The 24,478-nt window shown below is 42.8% G+C and overlaps 1 protein-coding gene across 1 annotated transcript; it reads left to right on the forward strand.

Annotated features, from left to right (window-relative positions):
- The first annotated feature begins 7,840 nt into the window (after window positions 1–7,840).
- LOC136141317 (zinc finger protein 211-like) lies at window positions 7,841–18,515 on the forward strand. The gene is made up of 3 exons (XM_065899509.1): window positions 7,841–7,861; window positions 8,474–8,600; window positions 17,122–18,515. Exons 2-3 carry the CDS (start codon window positions 8,567–8,569, stop codon window positions 18,513–18,515), a joined length of 1,428 nt encoding a protein of 475 aa, XP_065755581.1. The 5' UTR covers window positions 7,841–7,861; window positions 8,474–8,566.
- Window positions 18,516–24,478: the final 5,963 nt, after the last annotated feature.

Raw genomic sequence — 24,478 nt, forward strand, 5'->3', positions numbered from 1 at the left:
CACTGTGGACAAAGCCTCTTCCCGCGCCTCCTCTGTCTGTCTCCTCAATGCAGACTCCGCGCTCTCCGCCTTCTGACCCCGAGGACTGCCAAAATGACCGCCACAAAATACAGGAAGTCTCGCCTTCGCCCAGTGCGCCCTCCCGGAAATGCCGAAAGTCTGGATGTTCATTGGGTGTTCTTCGCTGCCGCTCAGCGCATAGCTTTCTGGGTAATGGAGTTCCCGCCGGCACACAGGCCCGCAGGAGCGGCGCCTTTGCTGGAATCTCCCAGGGAAAGGGCCAAGCAATGCCACGGGGCTGCTCAGAGCTGAAGGCCTTGTTCTTCTAGGTCGGAGAGAAGCTTCGCTTCCTCTCAAAGGGGCGAAGGCCAATTTCTGGGGAGTCCGAAGTGCATTTAGAAATCCTTCAATGCTATTGATCTCTGAAGTGTTTAGAAATTCGGATTCCATGCGAACATTGTCTGGTAGATGTGAACATTGTCTGGTAGATGCAGGTGATTATACATTATCCTATTGTCCTGTAAATGCACGCAGACTGAGGCATTAAAGTCATTTTTGTGAGCTTTAGTACGTTTTGTCTGGGAATTTAAAGAAAAGAAAAAAATCACCTGGGCCACAGTAGACAAGATAGAGGAGGCATATTGGACAGCTCTGACGAAGCCGGATGTGGTGGGATCCGGGCCTCTCCTTCCTGGTAGTCAATGATTAATGATTATGCCCAACTCAGTGAGAAACACCGTCTTATCCATAAACCATTAAATCATTTTACCTAAAAAACATAAATCTGTTTAACACATGCACATTCCTTTTTGTACTACACAGCTGACAGTTTCTCTTGTATGAAATATAACATTGGCTATTGTTTATTAAGGAGGACTACTCTCTGTACATTTATAAAATAGAAAGTTGTTGATAAACAAAGTTTAACTGACTACGTGTTAAAGATCTAAATGTGTGTATTGAATGATTCATGAATCTGGCAGCATCATATGTAGCAAGTAGAGAGGAACTTCAAAGCTCCACGGAAAGAGAAAGATTTTTAAAGGCAACACAGGGAAGTCATAAACACAAAAAAGGATTATTTCACATAAGGTCATCTCCCTTTGGAGAAAAAAGTTCTTTTGAGGTGGGTTACCTCATCTTCCTTTGAGAAATGGAGAGGGCCCATGTGACAGATGGTCCAACTGGTACCGACCTCACAATTCCACACTTACTGCTTCTGATTACATTTCTGGGGAAGGTTATAACTGCAGCTATGTTAAGTATTAAGTCTTGGTGTTAGCATGAGTGACTCCACTTAGAGGCTGTTGTTTCTGGTTTAGCAAAGTGAAAAGTCTGATAATTCTATCTTGTGGAGAAAAGCAATATTTATGCCATGGTAACTTTTTTTTTTTTTTTGCGGTATGCGGGCCTCTCACTGTTGTGGCCTCTCCTGCTGCGGAGCACAGGCTCCGGACGCGCAGGCTCAGCGGCCATTACTCATGGGCCCAGCCGCTCGGCAGCATGTGGGGTCTTCCCGGACCGGGGCACGAACCCGTGTCCCCTGCATCTGCAGGCAGACTCTCAACCACTGCGCCACCAGGGAAGCCCCATGGTAACTTTTATGAATTCTGTCTGCACATGAATGCATCTCTCTGTGTTTGCCTGTGTATTCATATATCTATCTATCTATCTATATATATATATATTCCGTTTTTTTGTTTGTTTAGTAAAAGGGAATTCAAAATTTGTGTATAGATCTGTTGTTTGCTTATTTAGCAAGGGTTGTTCTTATTTACTATTATATCACCAATTCTAGCAGAATAATTTGGACCGAGAATCATGTAATTTAAACAATTAAAAATACAAATTAATATTGATCCAACTGGAGAAATCAGAAGACTTATAGCTATTCGAGCTAGATTAGGAAACTTTTTCTCCTGGTTCAGAAATCACGGAAGAACTTAGAGACATGGGTGTCACTGCTGATGAACACAAAGGAAAGCAGGGAAAGTGATGCTATTAGCACAGACGTGTCCATTAGCCACTGCTTTGGATTCACAATAAGAGTAATGCAAAGACTTAAAATGGAAGAGAGATAATAAAAGTAGACAAAGGAGCTCACTAGAATCAGGGTGGTGTGCGTGTCTGTAGCCTCATGGGAAGGTCTGGGGGAGAGTCTGTTGCTGTGAATGTGTTGGACTTGTTGCTTGTGCCTGTGCAGGAAAAGGACCAAGTACCCACTAGTCCAGATCATGAAGCCCAAACATATAACATCCATTTAAGATAATATAATTACACGTAATAAGCTGATAAATTTATCAGGCATGAGTGGGGAACAGTATCCATAATTTGTTTTTACACTTATATTTTTGCTACTTCTGGGGCCAATTACTCTAATAGGACTGCAGACATTTACCAAGAGTTGTAGCATCCAGAAAAGAAAACTACAGAAACCAATACACTTTGTGGATCGAATTCTGAAGTCCACCCATAAAGAGGTTCTGGGGCAAAACTTAATGGCCTGGAAACCACTCAGAAGACTGGTAGTGCTGAGAGAAACCCCTCTGGCCAGTTTGTGTAAATAGAAGACAAGTTTACATCCAGCATCATCCAGGAAATATTTCAATCAAGCTGCCATTTTCTGTGGGATCCCTATGGAGAAGAGAGACAAATTGTTGGCTAAGGCCAGTGGTTGATAATCTGATCTGTGGATCTCAACTTCTATCCAGTCAACAAAGTGAAGTTTAAAAGACAAAGGAGGGAGGAGTTTCCCAGGATCCCAACTCCAGTCTGAGTGAGGAAGATGATTTCCATTTCCAGGTTGGCATGCCTTTAACTTTCTTCTTTTTTTTTTAAATTTATGTTTGGCTGCGTTGGGTCTTCGGTGGGCTTTCTCTAGTTGTAGTGAGCGGGAGCTACTCTGCTGTGACGTGCGGGCTTCTCATTGCAGAGACTTCTCTTGTTGCAAAGCATGGGCTCTAGGCGTGCGGGCTTCAGTAGTTGTGGTACGCAGGCTCAGTAGTGTGGCACACGGGCTTAGTTGCTCCACGGCATGTGGGATCTTCCCGGACTAGGGCTTGAACTTGTGTCCCCTGCATTGGCAGGTGGATTCTTAACTACTGCGCCACCAGGGAAGTCCAACCCTTCACTTTCATATCTAGGAGATATTGATTTTAATTTGAGATAGAAATAAATGAATAAATGCTAGAAAGATAAATGAACATAAATGTGTCACCTTCTGCTCAGCTGTATCTACTGCTAAACATAGCACATGATTTCCTCTCTTTTGGTAACACGTTTTCTTAATTTAACTGGATTATAGGAGTACATACTTATGGGTGCAGTGGTTATTAACAAAGGTCTTGAGGTGGAATTCATACAAGTGTTCATATGAGGGGGTATTTGAATAAAGGATGCACCATTCACAGAACATATTTTCCTACAGCCATGAACTGAATGAAGATCATTTTCCTCCATGTATGAAATTACCTTCAGGATATATTCTTAAGTGAGAAAAGGCAAGTGGGTTAAGAGATGTTTAGTATTCTACAATTATTCTTATGATTGTGAAGGAATAAGAATATAAATAATGTAGATAAATACACATTTTCTCTCTACCTATCTATCTATACAATTACATTAAAAACAATTAAAGAATGAACTATAACCTTCAATAAGTAATGATATAGATGGGCAGAGATTAAACAATGTGGAGGGACGAATAGAAACTAGATATATCTGAATTAATTTACCTCAATTATAATTTTGACTTTGGGGTAAATATAAATATTTTACTTATTTATTAAACTATATTATATCAAAATGAAATTAAAACAATCAATGAAATTTAATGACAAAAGTAAAACAAATATATAAATCTCTTTGTGTAATAAAGTTGTAGTCTATCCATACAAAATAGTAATACTTAAAGTACTTTTTTTATTTTTGGCCGCACTGCACTGCTTTCAGGATCTTAGTTCCCCGACCAGGGATCCAACCTGGGCCCCTGGCAGTGGAAGCACAGAGTCCTGACCACAGGACCGCCAGGGAATTCCTCAAGTACATTTTTTTTTTTTTTTTTTTTTTTTCTAGGCGGTACGCGGGCCTCTCACTGCCGTGGCCTCTCCCGCTGCGGAGCACAGGCTCCGGACGCGCAGGCTCAGCGGCCACGGCTCACGGGCCCAGCCGCTCCGCGGCATGCGGGATCCTTCCGGACCGGGACACGAACCAGCGCCCTCTGCATCGGAGGCGGACTCTCAACCACTGCGCCACCAGGGAAGCCCTCAAGTACATTTTTAATAAGAGTTTTGACTGTACATTTGTACTGAAACATATCTATGGAAAATCCCTACGGAGATTTAAAAAATTTACTCATGTTTATATTTCAAGAAAATATTTATATTTAAAATTAATAAGTACATTATACAAGAGATTCATCACAGTTTGATCAAAAGTTAGAAAAATTGAAAGGAAACAATTTAAGGAAAAATTATATCATTTTAAACTTGTTTGGAAGAATGAACTTAAACTTGATCTGTATTTGTTTAAACCATGTTTAAACCATATATGTATATTGTATCTCCTCTCATTAAAGGGATCTACAGATGATAGCCCTGTTCTGAGTAATTACCATCCAAATTACTCAGGCTGTGTTCTCCAAATGCACTTTCTCATGAAAGAAAATAGCATCTTTAAAAAATTTGCCAATTCCAGATCTAGTGCAGGAAATGTTCAAGATGGAACATCTATTCAATCCAGGACACAAGGACAGTCTACCACACAACTGGGGTCACGTGAGAATGAGGATGCCACAGGATTCAACTTGAAAAGCATCCCCCTCCACAGTTATGGTACAAATTTAATCTCAAAGAAAATTACCTGGACATGTTTTAAATGCATCAAGTACTTTAAGTAACCACATGCTCGTAATGCTACAAAGCCAGAGTCAGAAGCCTTTCAGAAAGTTAAGGAATTGGCTATTTATTCTGGAAACATAAAAATAAAGGGAAATATGAATGATTTCTACTGTCTTTCCAGTACAGACTATTTCAAGGTAATCAAATAGAGGATGCAGAAAAGTTTTTTGTAGAGGGATTCTAAGTTAAAATACAAAAATGGTAATAGAATATTAACATTCTGCTTCCTCTAGTATAGTAGTGGATCTACAGAATGATCATCAGTGACAGCTGCAACCAACCGATGACAGGCTGTGGGAAATTGATATTGGGGCACATTGTTGTGCTGATCAATCCTCATGATCAATCCTCATGTCACAGAAAGGGCTAAATACAGCCTGTCATAATGGCTCTCCATTGTAGGCAATGAGAAGGACATTGTACCACCTGGGAAGTATCCTTGACAAAAATCTGAACCAACATTAGACCACCCTTTGGAGCAAATTATGCATTTATTGGCCATTTGGAAGAAGGTGTTAGACAATATAAAACAGCTGCAATTAGATAGTAGAATGATGGAAATGATTTTGTACAAATGATCCATTTTCTTTTCCACGAAAAAAAGTTTTGAAGGAGAGAGAAATATTAATTACAACTGGTCTAAAAGACAAAATGACTGGATCGTGATTCAAATGATCTAAAAAGGAAATTTTTGGGGGGGAGGAAATTTGTTATGCGTAAACTCTGACCATGTGTTTGATGTCACTGTTATTTTTGTAGGTGTGAAATGCACATACATGTTCTGCTCACGAATGAATTCCATGTTTAAGAGATACATTCATGATTATATACTTTTAATTTTTTTGAAAACTATTTTCTTTCTTTTTAAAAAGTAATTAGTTTATTTATTTTTGGCTGCGTTGGGTCCTGGTTGCTGCGCGCTGGTTTTCTCTAGTTGCCAGGAGCAGAGGCTGCTCTTTGTTGCAGTGCACAGGTTTCACATTGCGGTGGCTTCTCTTGTTGCCGAGCACAGGCTCTAGGTGTGCGGGCTTCAGTAGTTGTGGCTCATGGGCTCTAGAGCACAGGCTCAGTAGTTGTGGCGCAGGGACTTAGTTGCTCCGCAGCATGTGGGATCGTCCCGGACCAGGGCTCGAACCCGTGTCCCCTGAATTGGCAGGCAGATCCTTAACCACTGCACCAACAGGGAAGCTCCCGTTTAGATCTTTAACATGTAGTCAGTTAAACTTTGTTTATCAACAACTTTCTATTTTATAAATGTACAGAGAGTAGTCCTCCTTAATAAACAATAGCCAATGTTATATTTCATACAAGAGAAACTGTCAGCTGTGTAGTACAAAAAGGAATGTGCATGTGTTAAACAGATTTATGTTTTTTAGGTAAAATGATTTAATGGTTTATGGATAAGACGGTGTTTCTCACTGAGTTGGGCATAATCATTAATCATTGACTACCAGGAAGGAGAGGCCCGGATCCCACCACATCCGGCTTCGTCAGAGCTGTCCAATATGCCTCCTCTATCTTGTCTACTGTGGCCCAGGTGATTTTTTTCTTTTCTTTAAATTCCCAGACAAAACGTACTAAAGCTCACAAAAATGACTTTAATGCCTCAGTCTGCGTGCATTTACAGGACAATAGGATAATGTATAATCACCTGCATCTACCAGACAATGTTCACATCTACCAGACAATGTTCGCATGGAATCCGAATTTCTAAACACTTCAGAGATCAATAGCATTGAAGGATTTCTAAATGCACTTCGGACTCCCCAGAAATTGGCCTTCGCCCCTTTGAGAGGAAGCGAAGCTTCTCTCCGACCTAGAAGAACAAGGCCTTCAGCTCTGAGCAGCCCCGTGGCATTGCTTGGCCCTTTCCCTGGGAGATTCCAGCAAAGGCGCCGCTCCTGCGGGCCTGTGTGCCGGCGGGAACTCCATTACCCAGAAAGCTATGCGCTGAGCGGCAGCGAAGAACACCCAATGAACATCCAGACTTTCGGCATTTCCGGGAGGGCGCACTGGGCGAAGGCGAGACTTCCTGTATTTTGTGGCGGTCATTTTGGCAGTCCTCGGGGTCAGAAGGCGGAGAGCGCGGAGTCTGCATTGAGGAGACAGACAGAGGAGGCGCGGGAAGAGGCTTTGTCCACAGTGACTAGAGGCGGTTTTATAGTCGGGCACATCGCCGCTTGCGGGGCCGGTCTGGAGACGTTGGTGCCCGGTCCGTTCGGGACGCTCGGCTGTCCCCTCTCTGCTCCGGCTTGTGGCTCAGGTGGCGGCGGCGGCGCCGCCGAGGGACCCGCCTCAGGTAAACGCTTGTCCTGCGGGCCCTCACCGCCCTCACCCCACCAGACACTAAAGCCCCGAGTGCGGGGCGCCTGCTCTCGTGCCCGCAGCCCAGGCCCCGGTGTCCAGGATGGTGAGGTGGCCGTGTGTGGGGCCCTGTTTCTGACAGACGGTGTGATGGCGCGTGGCAGAGGGTCACAGGTGGAGGCACCGGCAGGTGCAAAGGCTGGGAGGTCGGATTGAGCCGGGAGGATTGGGGAAAACTGGGGTCCGTGTTGCTTCTGCAGGGAACAAAGTGTGGGTAGAGTCGCACCTGCAGTGACAGGCTGAGGAGTTGTACCTTCCTTCTTGGGGCTCTTGGAGCCATGGAAATTTTTGCGTAAAAGGGACATGATCTAAGTTAAGTTTGAAAAAATCCCCAGAGTCTGTTCAGTAGAAGCACAAATTGTAGGGCTGCTGAGGACGTTGCGGCAGAGGGTGTTTGGGGTTATTTCCCCAAGGACACAAAACTGCTGAGAGTCAATACAGAGGTTAGATGGTCGGTCCGAGATTACCTGGCTCTGGTGACTCCCAGGGGTGCAGGGAAGGCCTGAGCCCCTGGTAGGATGCCGTGCTCACATCCCCCTAAGACCTGCCTCTTCCCACAGGTTTCCATGGCTGCGGAAGTGCTTTTGGAACCTAATCAGGTAAGTGGCGGTTTCGTCCTCCCTCACTGGTCCCAACCCCTATTTTCTCCAAATTTGTGGTGTCATGAGACTTGTCACCTGCCATTTTCCCAACCTTTGGGTGTGGGGACCTTAGAGAATACTAGCTCAGGGTCCTGAGTTGAGTCCAGGGGTTTGATGGAAGGGTTCCCATTTCAGGCCACCAATGGAAAGAGATGTAGAAGCTTGTCACTAAAACGGGAAGTGCTTGGAGGTGAGGCTAAGCTGGTTTAGGGAATTGCAGGTCTCCTTCCTTTCTGGTGAGAACAAACTGGGTGTGGGGAGTAAGAGTCAGACTTGGAATGACTGCCAGTGAGGTTAGGCATCTGTTCTGCAGGCAGTGGGAGGTCTGGATCAGATGAGGGAGGTGTTCGCATCTAGGTCTTAACAGGCCCCATGTGGTTGCAGAGTGGACAGCAGAGTGAACACAGTGCTGGGAGTATGAGAAGACAGCAGACACCAATGGCACCGGGATCTGGGATCTCCTCTGCGATCTTAGGAGGAGGATGGACATGGGGTAGATGTGTGAGGAGATAGATTGTGGGTCTTCAGGAGTGAGGCTGTTGATGATTTCATCTGTCTCTGTCCTGGCAGGGAAGTGTGACCTTTGAGGATGTGGCCCTGTATTTCTCCTGGGAGGAATGGGCCCTCCTTGATGAGGCTCAGAGATGCCTGTACCACGATGTGATGCTGGAGAATTTTGCACTTACATCTTCATTGGGTAAGCCCTTACACCTGCCCCTATGCCCTGGGCAAGGCTTGGCCTTTCTCTTTTCTCCAGGGTCAAGTATGTCTCCATCTAAACCATGGGTACTGCTTCCTTTCCCAGTTGCCTGGGTATGTGCTGTGGTTCAAGGGGTGAGCTGAGTGCATGTCTACTTCTCATCCTTATCACTCCAGCACCTCCTGCCCCGAAGCTTCACAGGGAAGGATTAGGTATCGCTGTTCTTTAGGTCAGCCTAATGGATCCCACCTGTCATGCCCTCTCTCTCGCTGGGTGACTGTCTAGTTCCATGGCACCCTAGTATTGCTCCCTTCCTGTACCTCATATTTATTTGTTCCTGACTGTGCCTGGAAATGTAGTTACTTATATAGTCACTGCTTACACAGATGATCTTGATAGGTCTTTTGCTAAGATTCTTTTTTCTTTATTTTAGTTGTGGCAATTTTGCAGAACAAAACATTTACCACTTCTAAGTGGCATTTAGTAATTCTCACTGTACAACCATCACAATCATGCATCCACAGAAGTTTTTCATCTTGTAAACTTCAACTCTGTACCCATTAAACAGTAACTTCCCCCATCCACTCACAACCACCATTCTACTTTCTGTATCTGAATTTGACTATTCTGAGTGTCACATATTGGTAGAATCATCAGCACCTTTTTTTTTTGGTCTGGCTTTTTTGACTTAGCATAATATCTTAAAGGTTCATCTGTGTTGTAGTATGTGTCAGAATTTCCTTTCTTTTTAAGGCTGAATAATATTCTATTTTATGAATGTACCACATTTTGTTTACTATTAATCTATCGATGGACACTTGAATGCTTCTACCTTTTGGCTCTTGTGTATAATGCTGTTATGAACATGGGTGTGCAGATATTTAGTGTCCCTGCTTCAATTTTTTTGGGTATATACGGAAAATTGGAATTGCTTCATCTTATGATAAATCTGTCTTTAATAGAATTAAAATTACAGCTGCACAAAGGTTCCAATTTCTCCCATCCTTGCCAACACTTCTGTTTTTTTTGGGTGATAACCATCCTAATTGGTGTGAAGTGGTAGCATAGTTGGGGTTTTTTGTTTGTTTTGTTTTTGTTTTTTTAAAACAGGTATGTTCTTTTATTTATTTATTTATTTTTGGCTGCATTTTGTCTTCGTTGCTGGGCGCGGGCTTTCTCTAGTTGTGGCGAGTGGGGGCTACTCTTCGTTGTGGTACGTGGGCTTCTCATTGTAGTGGCTTCTCTTGTTGCAGAGCATAGGCTCTAGGTGCACGGGCTTCAGTAGTTGTGGCATGTGGGCTCAGTAGTTGTGGCTCGCGGGCTCTAGAGCCCAAGCTCAAGAGTTGTGGTGCACAGGCTTAGTTGCTTCGCAGCCTGTGGGATCTTGCCAGATCAGGGATCACATCCGTGTCCCCTGTATTGACAGGCAAATTCTTAACCACTGCACCACCAGGGAAGTCCCAGTATCATAGTGTTTCGATTTGCATTTCCCTAACAGCTGGTGATGTTGAGCATCTTTTTGTGTGCTTATTACCCTTTTGTATATCTTTGTTGGAGTAATGTCTGTTGAAGTCTTTTCCCAATTTTTTTTTTTTTTTGGCGGTACGCGGGCCTCTCACTGTTGTGGCCTCTCCCGTTGCGGAGCACAGGCTCCAGACGTGCAGGCTCAGCAGCCATGGCTCACGGGCGCAGCCGCTCTGCGGCATGTGGTCTCTTCCCGTACCAGGGCATGAACCTGTGTCCCCTGCATCAGCAGGCGGACTCTCAACCACTGACCCATCAGGGAAGCCCTTTTCCCAATTTTTGAATCACGTTGCTTGATGTTTTTGTTTTTGAATTTTAGGAATTCTCTATATATTCTGGATATTAATTTTTTATCAGATATTTGACTTGTAAATATTATCTCCCATTCTGTAAGTTGCCTTTTTAGTATTTTCTTAGCATCGTTTGATGTACCAAAGTTTTTCATTTTGATGAAGTCGTTTGTTTTCCTTTTGTTCCTTGTGCCTTTGATGTCGTTTCCAAGGAATCACTGCCAAATGCAATGTCATGAAGTTTTCCTCTGTTTTCTTTGAAGCATTTTATATTTGTAGCTCTTAAGTTTAGATCTTTGATCCATTTTGAGTTAATTTATGTACCTGGTGTCCATCTAATTTAATTTTTATGCATGTGGTATTCAGTTTTCCCAGCATCATGTGTTGGAAAGCCTGTCCTTCCCTGTCGAATGGTCTTGGCCTCCTTTTTGAAAACCATTTAACCATATATGTGAGAGTTTATTTCTGAGCTCTTTATTCTGTGCCATTGGTCTGTATGTGTGCCTTGATTCCAGTATCACACTGTTTTGATTACTGTAGCTTCACACTGATAACTTGAAATTTAGAATTGTGACTCCTCCAACTTTGTTCTTCTTTTTCAAGATTGTTTTGGCTGTTTGTTGTCATTTGAGATTGCATATGAATTTTAGGATGAATTTTTATATTACTGCAGAAAACATCATTAGAATTTTGATAGGGATTGCATTGAGTCTGTAGATGGCTTGGGGGTCATATTGACATCTTCACAATATTAAGTTTTCCAATTTATGAGCATAGAAGTCTTTCCATTTACTATCTTTAATTTTTTTTAGCAGTGTTTTATACTTTTTAGTGTACAAGTCTTACTTCCTTAAGTTTATTTCTAAGTATTTTATTCTTTTGATAGATAGTTTTATAAGTGGAGTTTTTCTTAGTTTCCTGTTCAGATTGTCCATTGTTAGTGTGTAGAAATACAACTGTGGAGAACTGCCGCCATGTCCTGCCTGCCGTCTGCCACACATGGTGGGTAGTCGATCCAGGACCTTGCTTCATACATGTGGAGGGAAGCCCTTCCCCTGAAGTTAGTTATGACTTGCAGCAATTGGGTAAACTACACCTGTGCATAGAATTGAAACATTTTTCTTTTCTCCCTGCCTGGTGCCTCCAGAAACTGGGGACTCTTGGGTTCTGAACAGCCTTATCAGGGGAATGGAAAAGGCTGACTCCTGGCATGTGCAGGAATCTCAATATTTTGGGGACTTCTAGAAGAGAAAAATCCACCAAGGCATAATCTGGTGGCATGCCTTTGGCATGGCTTTCCTGGCCTTGAGAGGCCTTTTGGGAATTCATTCTGACACTCCTTCTGAGGAATTCCACCACAACTAGTTTGGAGGAGCCTAAGTGGTCAATTGACCACACTTGTTTTACAAACAGAGTAGTTTCGATTTGGCTGTGTTTGGTGGAGATGAGGGTAATTTCAAGGAGAAAAAAGGCTATGTTTTAGTAGATATTAAATTCTAGTTCTGTTAATTGAGGTTTGTATTTATGAAAGTTATTGTGTTAGCCATACTTTTGCCCTGATGTTCTGGATGGAAAGAAAGTTATGTAGTGAAATTGCCACAGAGTGTGTGACAGTGTGACTGTGTCACATGAAGTGTGACACTGCTTGCTTTAAGTCTGCTACTAAAAGCACATGTACAATGCTGTGTGACAATTGGGTATAAGAAATATATGGTCTAGGGCTTCCCTGGTGGCACAGTGGTTAAGAATCCACCTGCCAGTGCAGGGGACACGGGTTCAAACTCTGGACCAGGAAGATCCCACATGCCACACAGCAACTAAACATGTGCACCACAACTACTGAAGCCCACGTGCCTAGAGCCCGTGCTCTGTAACAAGAGAAACCACCACAATGAGAAGCCCACGCACCACAATGAAGAGTAGCCCCCGCTCACCGCAACTAGAGAAAGCCCGCGTGCAGCAACAAAGACCCAATGTAGCCAAAAATAAATAAATCAATTTATTTAAAAAAAAGAAAGAAAGAAGTATATGGCCTATAAAGTGTTTGCCCATTAACATTCTTCTGAGCCTGTTCATGAGATCTGATTGGTTTTCCCCCACCTTGTATAACTAGGCAAATATAAGGGAGGCCTAGCACTGAGGGACATGATCTGAACCTGGGGTAGGAGCCAGCACCCCAGCCTAGAGGGACGGATATTTTAGTCATCAATGTTTGCTACTGAGAGATTTGCAATCAGAAGGGGAAATGATGGAAAAATCTTCATGTGTTGAGGTATAGGGGAGTCATTCTGGCTTAACTTAAATTTTACTGATCAGAGCAGCCTATTTGTGATCTTTCAGACATGCGTTGTACATCTGCTTTGGCCATTGAGGAAGGGAATGGGTTTGAAAGTCAAAATGGAGTAACTTGTTCAGACATCCAAGGTGAAACTAAGGGGCCATCGTATACATGATTTTAGTCACGTTCTTGTGTTATTGAAAGTTGTGTTTTTGAACTGTTTTACAGACTAGGAGAAAAACCACAGGCAGGTGTGTTATCTCAGAATGTGGTTACTGCTTGTGTTTTGCTAATTTGTCATAATCTCCCCTGTGTTGTGCCTGTTAGATGTCTTAAATTTCATCTCTAGCCTGAAGGAGGAAATCTATTCCACGACTGAGCAGCAACACTGGCCTCACTGTGAAGTGAGTCTAATTGCTGGGTCTCCAGCGAGTTGTAATTGTCAACCTTCTCTGGACTTCCATGAAAAATTGACCTGGCTACTATGACTATTTGGGGACTACTGACAATGGGGGAGAAAGACTCTCACCATATTTTTGTCCCACATGCCAGTACATCAGAAGGAGCCCTGTTGAACTAAGATCTCGCATGCTTCATGGCACAGCCAAAAATGAAAAAAAAGAAAAAAAAGAAAAAAAAAAGAAGGACCCCTGTTGGTAAACGTTACTATACAGCTGACTGCCCATGAGCCTCCCTTGGCTATGCTGTGTGGAATGGAATAGGCTGGCTTCTGGGCACATAAGTCCAACTAGTGGGATTAACTCTTTTTTGTTTGGAAGGATCTAATGGGTCCAACCTTAATGGCACTCAACCCAGCATGGGGAGACAGATCTGTAGTGCGACTGCTGACCATTGGCCAGGCCACCAGAATGTTTCTTTAAAATCCGGACCTCACCATGGGGGTAGCTCTGGGTTTGTGAAAACCCGGGGTGGCCTTACCTTCCTTGTAACTGGACAGGGCACTCCTACTATTGACTCTCTTTCCATTGACCTGGTAAGATCTTGCCTCCAAATTTTGCCCACATCCTGGCAAATGACTCTTCTGAGCATAGTAGGTATCTTGATACTCTGAGGCTGGTGCTGTCTGTATGGTGTTTGTGGTATCTGGTTGCAGTGCCCCCTACATACTTGACCCCAGGGATATCGCGGAAGAGGGTAGACCAAGATTGTAAGGGTCGTGCAGTATGTGTAGGGGTAGAGTGTATGGTCAGGCCACTCAAGATGGCTGTTCTATTGCTCTCTGTACATCCCCTGCCCGACCATTGCCTGCTTCATCTATACCCTATGCACATGACTGACCTTCCTCCTCACTTGCCCCAGACCCCAGCTAGTGATCATTCTTATCAAAGGGGTGGTGAGGGGTTTGCCTCTCTACTGGTTTCCCTGGTAACTAATGAGCCCACCTGATGCCAGTTCCCCTATAACTGGTAATCTTCTCTTCCCCCTGGGAGCAAGGACTGTTGTCATGTCCTGCCCATTGTTTGCTGTACAGGGTGGGGTGTCACGTCAGGACCTTGCTTCAGATTTGTAAGCTCCCCCATCCATTAAGCCATTGATGTCTCTGTTGCTGGGAGGAAAAAAAAAAAAAAACACAACTGTTTAATTCTTTTTTTTTTTTCCACACTGCCTGGCTTGGAGGATCTTAGTTCCGGACCAGGGAGTGAACCCAGACCTTGGCAGTGAAAGCTCTGAGTCCTAACTACTGGACCACTAGGGAATTCCCACAACTGTTTAATTTGTATCCTCTTCCTTTGCTGAATTCATTTATTCTAACAGTTTTGTGGTGGAATCTTTAAAATTTCATGAGCTATGGATGCTTTTTGTCTTTCCTGCCTAATGCTCTGTCTAGAATTTCCAGTACTATGTTGAATAGTAGTGGTGGAAGCTGGTGTCCTTTTCTTGTTTTTGATATTGTAGGAATACTTTTCAGTCTTTTACCGTCGAGTACAATATTTGTCATGGATTTTAAATCCTTTGCTTTTATTATGTTAAGCTAGTTTGCTTCTATTGATAGTTTGTTGAGTATTTTATCATGAAAGGGTATTAAATTTTGTCATGTGCTCTTTGTGCATTGATTGAGGTGGTATGATTTTTTCTCATTCTGTTAATGTGATATATTACACTGAATTTTGTATCTGTTTTTAAAATATTTATTTATTTATTTTTTGGCTGCATCAGATCTTAGTTGCAGCACACAGGATCTTCCTTGTAGCATATGTGATCTTTCACTGTGGTGCGTGCTTCGTTGTGGCGTGCAGGCTCAGTAGTTGTGGCTCAAGGGCTTTAGTTGCCCTGCGACATGTAGGATCTTAGTTCCCTGACCAGGGATCGAACCCGCATCCCCTGCATTGGAAGGTGGATTCTTAACCACTGGAACACCAGGGAAACCCCTGAATTTTTTATGTTGAACCATCCTGGTAAGTTGTGTCTTGTAGAAAGCATATAGTTGGATTATGTTCTTTTATCCATTCTGCCAGTTTCTCTTTTGCTTAGAAATTTTATTCCATTGACATTTAGAATAATTACTAATGAGGGGGGAATTACTTCTGTCATTTTGCTATTTGTTTTCTACATGTCTTTTGGTCTCTTTTGTCCCTTGTTTCCTCATTATTGTTTTTTGTGTTCCACTGGTCTTTTGGTAGTAAAATGTTTACATTTTTTTTCTTTGTAGTTACCATGGAAATTACATTTACCATGCTAAAATTATAACACATTATTTGAATTTATACCCTTTTAGCTTCAACGATATTTTAACAAGGGTGAAAGGGGGTGGAGGGATAAACTGTTGGTTTGTATGTCCCATGATTTTTTTGTTGTTGAAAAATGGGTGTTTGTGTCTTACATTGTGGTAACTTGAGATTCAGTTCTCCCTCTTCCTAGGGTTTGCTGGGATCTGTTTGTTTATCTTTCTATTTGCTTGTTTAATGGCTATAGGGTGTCTCCATCCTGGAGATCAGTCTGAGGTATAAAGTTAAGGTCTACTCAGATTTTTTTCTTACCCAGATATGCATGGTGACTTTGTAAATTCCCCTGCATATATGATTGATTTTGAGTGCCTTAGTCCTTGAATTTCTGCCTATCAAAATGGGACTAAGAGAAAAATGATGTGAGGGGGGTGGACGGAATAGACGCCTGCCCTTTAAATCCCCTGTGAAATTGCTTCAGCTAGTGAGGGGAGGGCCTTTGCACCATTGGTAGTGTGGTTTCCAACAATGGCTGCCCAACTCCGTAGCACTACCATCATTAGAAGCAGCAAAAAGAGCATAGATTTCTGATATTTGGAGGACAGATGCCTTATTGCCCAACCTGGCTCCTAGAAGCTTCTCCAGGAACACGTACATGGTGCCTGCCCCAGGGCTCAGAGTTAGGGGAGTTGGAGAATGAAAACCATTACCATGCTAAGAGCTGAAAGTGATCAAAATTAAAGCAGTTTAGCATTGCAGAGGGGTTACATCAGATTGATTCTACCAGTATAGTTGTCCAGAAGGGAAGACACATTGCTGGTTCTTACTTTTCTGCTCTCTTACCTCTGTCTGTCCTTAGGAACTTTTTTGTAGTTTTTAAATAGCTTTCTGGTGGTCTATTGTGTGCTGAGTTGTCTGGGACAGTATTGGCTATTGACTTGTCCTGTCATTCCCTTAGGAATTGGGTACTCTTGGTCTCATGCAGATCCTCAGATGAGGCTACAGAAAATGTCCTCTGCTTCACAGGATGGACATGACTCCATTCTCAACAAGATGGGCTCAGAGCAGGCCTGACACAGATGAATGGCAGTTGAGAGAGGACATCACTTCAGGGCTTTGTCAAAATCATACAAAGAACCTGTCCTGTTTAATTGTGTTTTGGTGCCATTGCTAGTGGCCACACCTCACTTCTACTTTCCCTTCTCCATTCTTAACATTTTGCTGACTTGTCATTTCTACTAGTCATTTTTATTCTGACTCCAGCTGAGAGCTACTCCCCACCTCTCTGGACTGCTTACCTCACTTATTCCTCACACTGTTCCCTCCTTAGTGCATTCCCACTTTGTAGTGTCCTAAAGTGTGCATGTGTCTAATTATCCTTAAGCATTTTTTACCTTTGTTCCAGTCAGATTTTTCTGGGACTGGACTGGACTTCTGCACAGCATCCCATGTTGTCAGCAGATATAATCCTGCTAAAAGCCATTAGCAGAAGAATGAGCTGTAGGACATGCCTTTCTCCCTGGGCCACACCCTTTACTCATGTCCTGTGCCTGGGGAGGCCCACACTATCCTGTGAACTTAGGGACCAAGTGGGGCACAGCAGCTGCTTCCTCAAGCTGACCCCAACTCTCTTTTCCTGAAAACAGTTTCATGGACGGATTCTTTGATGCATCAATTTACATTTGTGATTGTTTTGCCCCCTCTCAATATGGTTAACATGTACTTCACCATCACTTTTTCAGGCTGTTGGCATGAAGCGGAAGATAAGGAAACATCTCCTGAACAGAGCATTTCTGTAGAAGGAGTGTCACAGATCAGGACTCTTAAAGCAATTTCATCTCCCCAGAAAGCCCAGCCCTTTGAGATGTGGGGCCCAATCTTGAGAGATATTTTGCACTTACCTGAGCACCAGGGAATGCATCTTGGGCAGAAACCATACACATATGGGAAACAATTTTATTTCACTGCCAACCTTCAGCAGTACCAGGGGCAGCACATTGGAAAGATACCCATCAGAAGTTCTGCAGACCGAGACTTGTATGCAAAGAGTTGCACAACCCACTTGTCAGGGAAATCCATTATCTGTATGGAGATTGCGAAGGACTTCTTAGCCAGCATGGGATTTTTCCATCAACAGGTCATTCACACTGAGGAGAAGCCAAACAACAGTAATGAGTGTGAGGCTGTCTTTCACAGTGGAAAAAAGCATCAGAAATGGGGAGAAGGCAAAAAAGCCCTCAACTGCACAGACACACTTGTTGAGGACCAAGGAGTCCTCTCTAGAGAAGGGCTTTATGAGTGCAGCAAATGTGGAAAAGCCTGTACCCGAAGATGTAACCTCATTCAGCACCAGAAAGTCCACACTGGAGAAAGGCCTTACGAATGCCATGAATGTGGAAAATTCTTTACCTACCTTTCCAGCTTCATTATACATCAGAGAGTTCACACTGGAGAAAGGCCTTATGAGTGCAGTGAATGTGGGAAATCCTTTAGCCAGAGCTATAGCCTCAATAGCCATAGGAAAGTTCACACAGGAGAAAAACCTTATGAGTGCAGGGAATGTGGGAAGTCTTTTAGTCAAAGATCTAACCTCATTCAACATCAGAGAGTTCACACTGGAGAAAGGCCTTATGAGTGCAGTGAATGTGGGAAATCCTTTAGCCAAAACTTTAGCCTCATTTACCACCGGAGAGTTCACACTGGAGAACGGCCTCATCAGTGCGGTGAATGTGGGAAATCCTTTAGCCGAAGCTCCAGCCTCATTCACCACAGGAGACTTCATACTGGAGAAAGGCCTTATGAGTGCAGTAAATGTGGGAAATCCTTTAAGCAAAGCTCCAGCTTTAGTTCACATCGGAAAGTCCACACAGGAGAAAGGCCCTATGAGTGTGGGGACTGTGGAAAATCATTTAGCCATAGTTCCAACCTCAAGAACCACTGGAGAGTTCACACTGGAGAAAGGCCTATTGAGTGCAATGAATGTGGAAAATCGTTTAGCTGCAAATCTAACCTCGTTAAACACCTGAGAGTCCACACAGGAGAAAGGCCATATGAGTGTGGGGACTGTGGAAAATCCTTTAGCCAAAGTTCCAGCCTCATTCAGCACCAGAGAGTTCACACTGGAAAAAGGTCCTGAGTGCAGTGAATGTTGGAAAAAATTTTCAGCTGCAAATATAACCTCATTCAACATGAGAGACTTCACACTAGTGAAGGGCCATAGATAGCTGGGATGTGCAGTTTCCTTCTAGTGTAATTATAGTGGGGGAGAGAAGTTGTGAGGGAGCCATTTACCTGAATTAAAGCCCATACATCCAAAAATCTGCAGTGGGGAGTGTTATGTAGGAATCCTTAAGGAGCTGTGTTATACTTTATTTCCTGCCAGGCTCTTTCTAGCTTTATGTCACTGCCAGTATGACAGAATTCATTTCACCTGTGTTACCCAGCAGGTTCACACAATGTGCAAAAGTTATCTCCCAACATGTTCAGGGAAGTTGACTTCTGTCCCATTCCTGTTTGCGGGGTAAGTACTGAGTAGTCTTAGCTCTTGTGGGATCCTCATTCCCTTCCCATTTCCAAAGTAGGGCCTGGACCCGATCCAGTTTGGGCCCAGTGGAGCCAGTCTGAGTTCTGTTTGTGACTTGCCAGGAAGGACTGCATTTTCAGGGACATGTTTGTTTATGGTGACATTTCTTTTGGATTTTCCCAGCCTCTGAGTCACAAAGCTGGGAATTGCAAGCCTCCTATTGCTCTGCATTTTGCAATAATAAAGGCATTAATGTTTAAGCCACCTTTGGTCTTGGAGTTCCATTCACTGTGTGAGGTGATCTGAAAACAACTGGGCTCTACCAGCATTAAGGACAGCACAGCTCTCATGGTGGGAGGGGGGTCCCATGCTTTGTGTGCCTCACATGTCAGTATGATTAAGAATATAGCTCTCGGGCTTCCCTGGTGGCGCAGTGGTTGACAGTCTGCCTGCCGATGCAGGTGACTCAGGTTCGTGCCCTTGTCCGGGAGGATCCCACATGCCATGGAGCGGCTAGGCCCGTGAGCCATGGCCGCTGAGCCTGCGTGTCTGGAGACTGTGCTCCACAATGGCAGAGGCCACAGTGGTGAGAGGCCCGTGTACCCACCCCCCAACACACACACTATGTGTGTGTGTGTGTGTGTGTGTGTGTGTGTATGTATATCTTTCTGGTTTTGGCCTAAGGTAAATATATTGTTGCCCAGGGTCTCCTAGAAAAGACTGCAGGGTTTTAGGGTCCTAATTTGTGGACTGGGTATCAGGATTTTTTGTGGGCTCAGAAAACACCCTGAGGAGCCAGGACGTTATGACAGCCTTCATTGCTTCTGATAACAACACAAATTGTTTTTCTTATTCACAGTAAATATCACATAATGCTCAGCAGTTATCCTGCAAAAGAACCACATGCCGTGATCCCCAGAGTTCACTAGATAATGCCACTGTAAGACTAGGGCCGGGGGAACCATCTTGGTAAAGAAACCCTGGAGTGGAGGAGAGTGCAGTGAAGTAGATGGAGTGTGCCCCTTCTAAAATTGCATCAACAAATGCTCCATTGACTGTGACTGTGCAGTATCAGTGGGCACAGATGCCCAGAAATTCTCACAACCTCCAGCAAGTGTATCTTTTGTAGCTGAGGTCATTGTGAAAGAAAATAAGCTATTGTTTTTCTGGATTCCTGTAGCCTCTCTTGGATGTTCACCTAAAGGCCATTGCTACAGAGACAGAGAAACAGAAAGGAAATCCCTTAGTCCAGGGTTCCCTAACCCACTGGCCTTGGACCAGCAGGCACTGATTCGCGGCCTGTTAGGAAGCGGGTCGCACATCAGGAGCTGAGTGGCGGGCGAGTGAGTGAAGCTTCATCTGCTGCTCCCCATTGCTCACGTTACCTCCTGAACTATCACACACCCCACACCCCCACCCCTCACCCCCCACCCCCCCTCCCCTGTATGTTGAAAAATTGTCTTCCACGAAACTGGTCCCTGATGCCAAAAAGGTTGGGGACCACTGCCTTAGTCCACAGTGTGGCTCTGTGACCAGCCAGCATTCCTGTTAACTCAGGTGGGAAGGAATGTATTACTCATCAGTATTTGCTACCACTAAAGCAAGGCTGTTCCTCCAAGGTCATCAGAAAAGAGAGGCAATATAGGATTGCTAGGCCTGATTTTTGTTTGTTAGTTTTTGTTTTTTGGCTGTGCCATGTGGCTTGTGGGATCTTAGTTCCCTGACCAGGGATTGAACCCAGGCCATGGCAGTGAACCACTGGACCTGCCAGGGAAATTCCCCAGACCTGAGTTTTTGAAAAAAGTGAGAGATCTAGATTTTTCTTTTGAACAATTTTGTGAATTTTTATTCAGGTATAGTTGACATGTGATATACTGTATCTATTTGAAGTGTATAAATTTTTACATATAAAACCACAAAGTCTCATCATAATCATGATAATGAACATGTCTATCATCTCCAATTTACCTCATGCCATTTTATAATGTCCTTTCTCTCCCCCACCCACAGATCACCATTCATTTACTTTTATTTATAGTAGGTTAGTTTGTATTTTCTAGAATTTTATATGATTTTATTAATGAAATGTTTACATTTTTTTCCTGGTTTCATTCATGATTAATAAATATTTTGAGATTCTTCAGTGATCCGTATATAAGCAGTTCATTATTTTATTGCTGAGTAGTTTCTTTCCTATACTTATTTGTTTATCCATTTGTCTGGTTATGGTTATTTGGGTTATTTCCAGTTTTGGCTATTGTAAATAAAGGTGCTAGAACATTTGTGTGCAATTCTATATGTATGTATGTATTTTCACTTGCCTTGTGTTAGTAACTCAGGGTGTAATGCCTGACTCATCAAATAGGTGAATGGTTAACTTATGAAACTGCCAAACTGTGACCTGAAATTGTTTGCTTTTACATACCCACCAGGAGCATGTAAAATGCTTCCACATTCTTGCCAATACTTGTATGGTCGGTGTTTTGAATTTCCTTAAATTTTGAATTTAAGCAACCAGTAGTTTTAATTGCATTATTTTCCATTTGTATATCTTCTTGGTAAAATGTCTGTTCATATCTTTTGACTATTTTTCTTTTCATTAACAAATAAATAGCTTATTTTTATCCTCAATTTTTTGCGTGCTACATACAATGTAATTACCACAAAAACCATGTATATACCTTAAATTTAATCTGCGTTGTTCACATCTTTTTTTTTTTTTTTTTTTTTGCGGTATGCGGTTCTCTCACTGTTGTGGCCTCTCCCGTTGCGGAGCACAGGCTCCGGATACACAGGCTCAGCGGCCATGGCTCACGGGCCCAGCCACTCCGCGGCATGTGGGATCTTTCCAGACCGGGTTATGAACCTGTGTCCCCTGCATCAGCAGATGGACTCCCAACCACTGCACCACCAGGGAAGCCCTATTCATATATTCTTAAATCTTGACTTTGAATAATATACTGAAGTCCTGGTTTGTAGTATTTTCCAGTTCGCCTGATACAAATACTGCCACCACGGACAATTTCAAACTAGGAAACCGACGAAACAATGATTGTTAATCAGCAAGAATTTGCCCACCCTTCTTTGGGACCCACACTTGACTAACCTAACTTAAAAGCTAAGTCTTAATGCAGGCAGACATCTCCAATGAAGACTGTAAAATGGCACTATGAAATCATTATGATTTTAATTGCATTTCTCTCAGTATCCTTTTTCTTTTAAAATTAATTAATTAATTTTTTGGCTGCATTGGGTCTTCCGTTGCTGTGCCCAGACTTTCTCTAGTTGCGGCGAGCAGGGTCTACTCTTTGTTGCGGTGTGCAGGCTTATTATTGTGGTGGCTTCTCTTGTTGCGGAGTGCGGGCTATAGGCATGTGGGCTTCAGTAGTTGTGGCACGCAGGCTGTAGAGTGCAGGCTCAGTAGTTGTGACACACAGGTTTAGTTGCTCTGCTGCATGTGGGATCTTCCTGGACCAGGGCTCGAACCCGTGTCCCTGCATTGGCAGGCGGATTCTTAACAACTGCACCACCAGGGAAGCCCCATCCCTCAGGATTCTTGATGTTGAAGTTTTTTTTTTTTTTCTCAAAAAATGCTCTTTATTCATTCACATATATTATTGCATTTAATGCTCACTTCATACCCATGAACAGAGGAAGCAGAAAGATAATTCCTTCACAGATGAAGAGTTTGAGATCCATAATAAAGTCCTTCTTCCCAATTAACAGCGAGTGAACAGAAGATCAAAAACCACCTCTGAAAAAAAAAAAAAACCACCTCTGCTTTCAGCTCTCCAACTTCACCCTTCTTTCTTGAAGACAATGGAGTGTTCAGCCCTCATTTTCACATATGTTTATTGTTATTAAAAATATTTTTAGCAACAAACTTGAAGTATAACCAAAAATCCATACTTCAAAATGTATAGAAATTATATTTACATATAATTTTTCACATTAACTCATTCAAAGTGTAACTATTATATTACAGGTGTTGGTTGAAACATCTAGGCATCTTAGCATTTTATCTTCATATCATGCAAACTAAGTCCTAACCAGGACTTAGTGTGTGTCCTGTCTGGTTAAATTTCTATTCCTATTTTTTGCCTACTTTTATTTTGTGAGATTTGCCTATTTTCTCTTTTTTTTGACAAATAGGAGAGCAGGGAAACAACAAAGACATCTGTGAGATTTCACTCATTCACCAATAACGTGAGTGAATTTTTTCTGAATGTAATTGTAATTTGGGATAGGTTCTCATGTTTTCTTCAATTTTTTTTACTATGCATGACATAATGACCACATACATTATACATGTTTAAGATAAATCTGCATTAACATATGCTACCTCAGGCCTAAGTCCAAACATTCAATTACACAGTAAATTAAGCCCTGTTTTGTAGTGTTTGCCAATTTCCCACCATAGCCAATGTCAAATTGCCAACATAATGTCACCGAACATGGAGTTGGGAAGCATTGCCAGTAGGCCACCATTGTATACTTTTTCCACCTTACAAGTTCAGCAGCAGCAAATAATTTTAAGATTGTAGTTACCATAGTAGAATGATTATAAAGTGACAGCTTTTGCATATTTGTTTTATGAATCATTTAATGGATGTATAGTTGACTTAGAATAAATTGCAAGTATTTGAAATGTACATTTTGACATTTTGATACTTGTGCACACCCCTGAAACCAGTTTCCTCCTGCCATTTTTAATTCATCCTCAACATTAAAATTGCTGTTGCAAGGGACTTTCCTAGTGGTCCAATGTTTAAAAATCCGCCTTCCAATGCAGGGGACCCGGGTTGGATCACTGGTCAGGGAACAAAGACCCCATATGCCGTGGGGCAACTAAGCCCGCGTGCCACAGCTACAGCAGAGCCCGGGTGCAGAAACGAAAAATCCTACATGCCACAACTAACACCCTATGCAGCCCAATAAATATTTTTTTTAAATTACTGATGCAAGAACATATTCTACTTTTGTGATGACTATTTTCAAGTGTTTATATAAACGGAATGACTGTTGGATCCTACCCCTATGTTAGATCATTTATCATATCATGCACATTTTTATGCTTGTGTAACATCATGTATGTAGTGATTTTTAAATTTATAATTCCAGGTATCATGTCATTGAATACATAATTTCTTAGCATGTATTTCTAAAATAAAAGAGCCCTCACATAATTCTGGTAACTTTATTGCACATGAAAGTATTCTAAATATTACTGCATATCAGCACAACTGGGGACACAGTGTGTTAGATTTTGAATGCTAACACCCTTCAATGCAGCCTGGACGTACAAGCTCATGTACCACAGCACAAAAGATGTGTGACAGAAATGAAACCTTGGGAAAATAAAATGGGAGGTGCTGACCCAGCATGGCAGGGGTGGCCACACAAACACTCCAGGTAGATTGTGGGACAGGCATGTTATAGGGATGCTCAACATTCTGGCGTATGGGCCACACACAATCACACAGTTCTCGTGGATCCATGTGATGAGGTGGGTGCAGACTGGCTTAGAAAGTAAAGCCTCTCCCACATCACTGCAAGTTTGATGATGCACTGATGGT

The sequence above is a fragment of the Phocoena phocoena genome, chromosome 20 (genome assembly GCF_963924675.1).
Source record: "Phocoena phocoena chromosome 20, mPhoPho1.1, whole genome shotgun sequence".
NCBI lineage: Eukaryota > Metazoa > Chordata > Mammalia > Artiodactyla > Phocoenidae > Phocoena > Phocoena phocoena.

Excerpts from the sequence above, each read along its gene's own strand:
- LOC136141317 (XM_065899509.1), top strand. The coding sequence starts at position 8,567 with ATGCTGGAGAATTTTGCACTTACATCTTCATTGG. Across the intron at positions 8,601-17,121 it reads TGCACTTACATCTTCATTGG|GCTGTTGGCATGAAGCGGAA; the intron begins GTAAGCCCTTAC and ends TCACTTTTTCAG.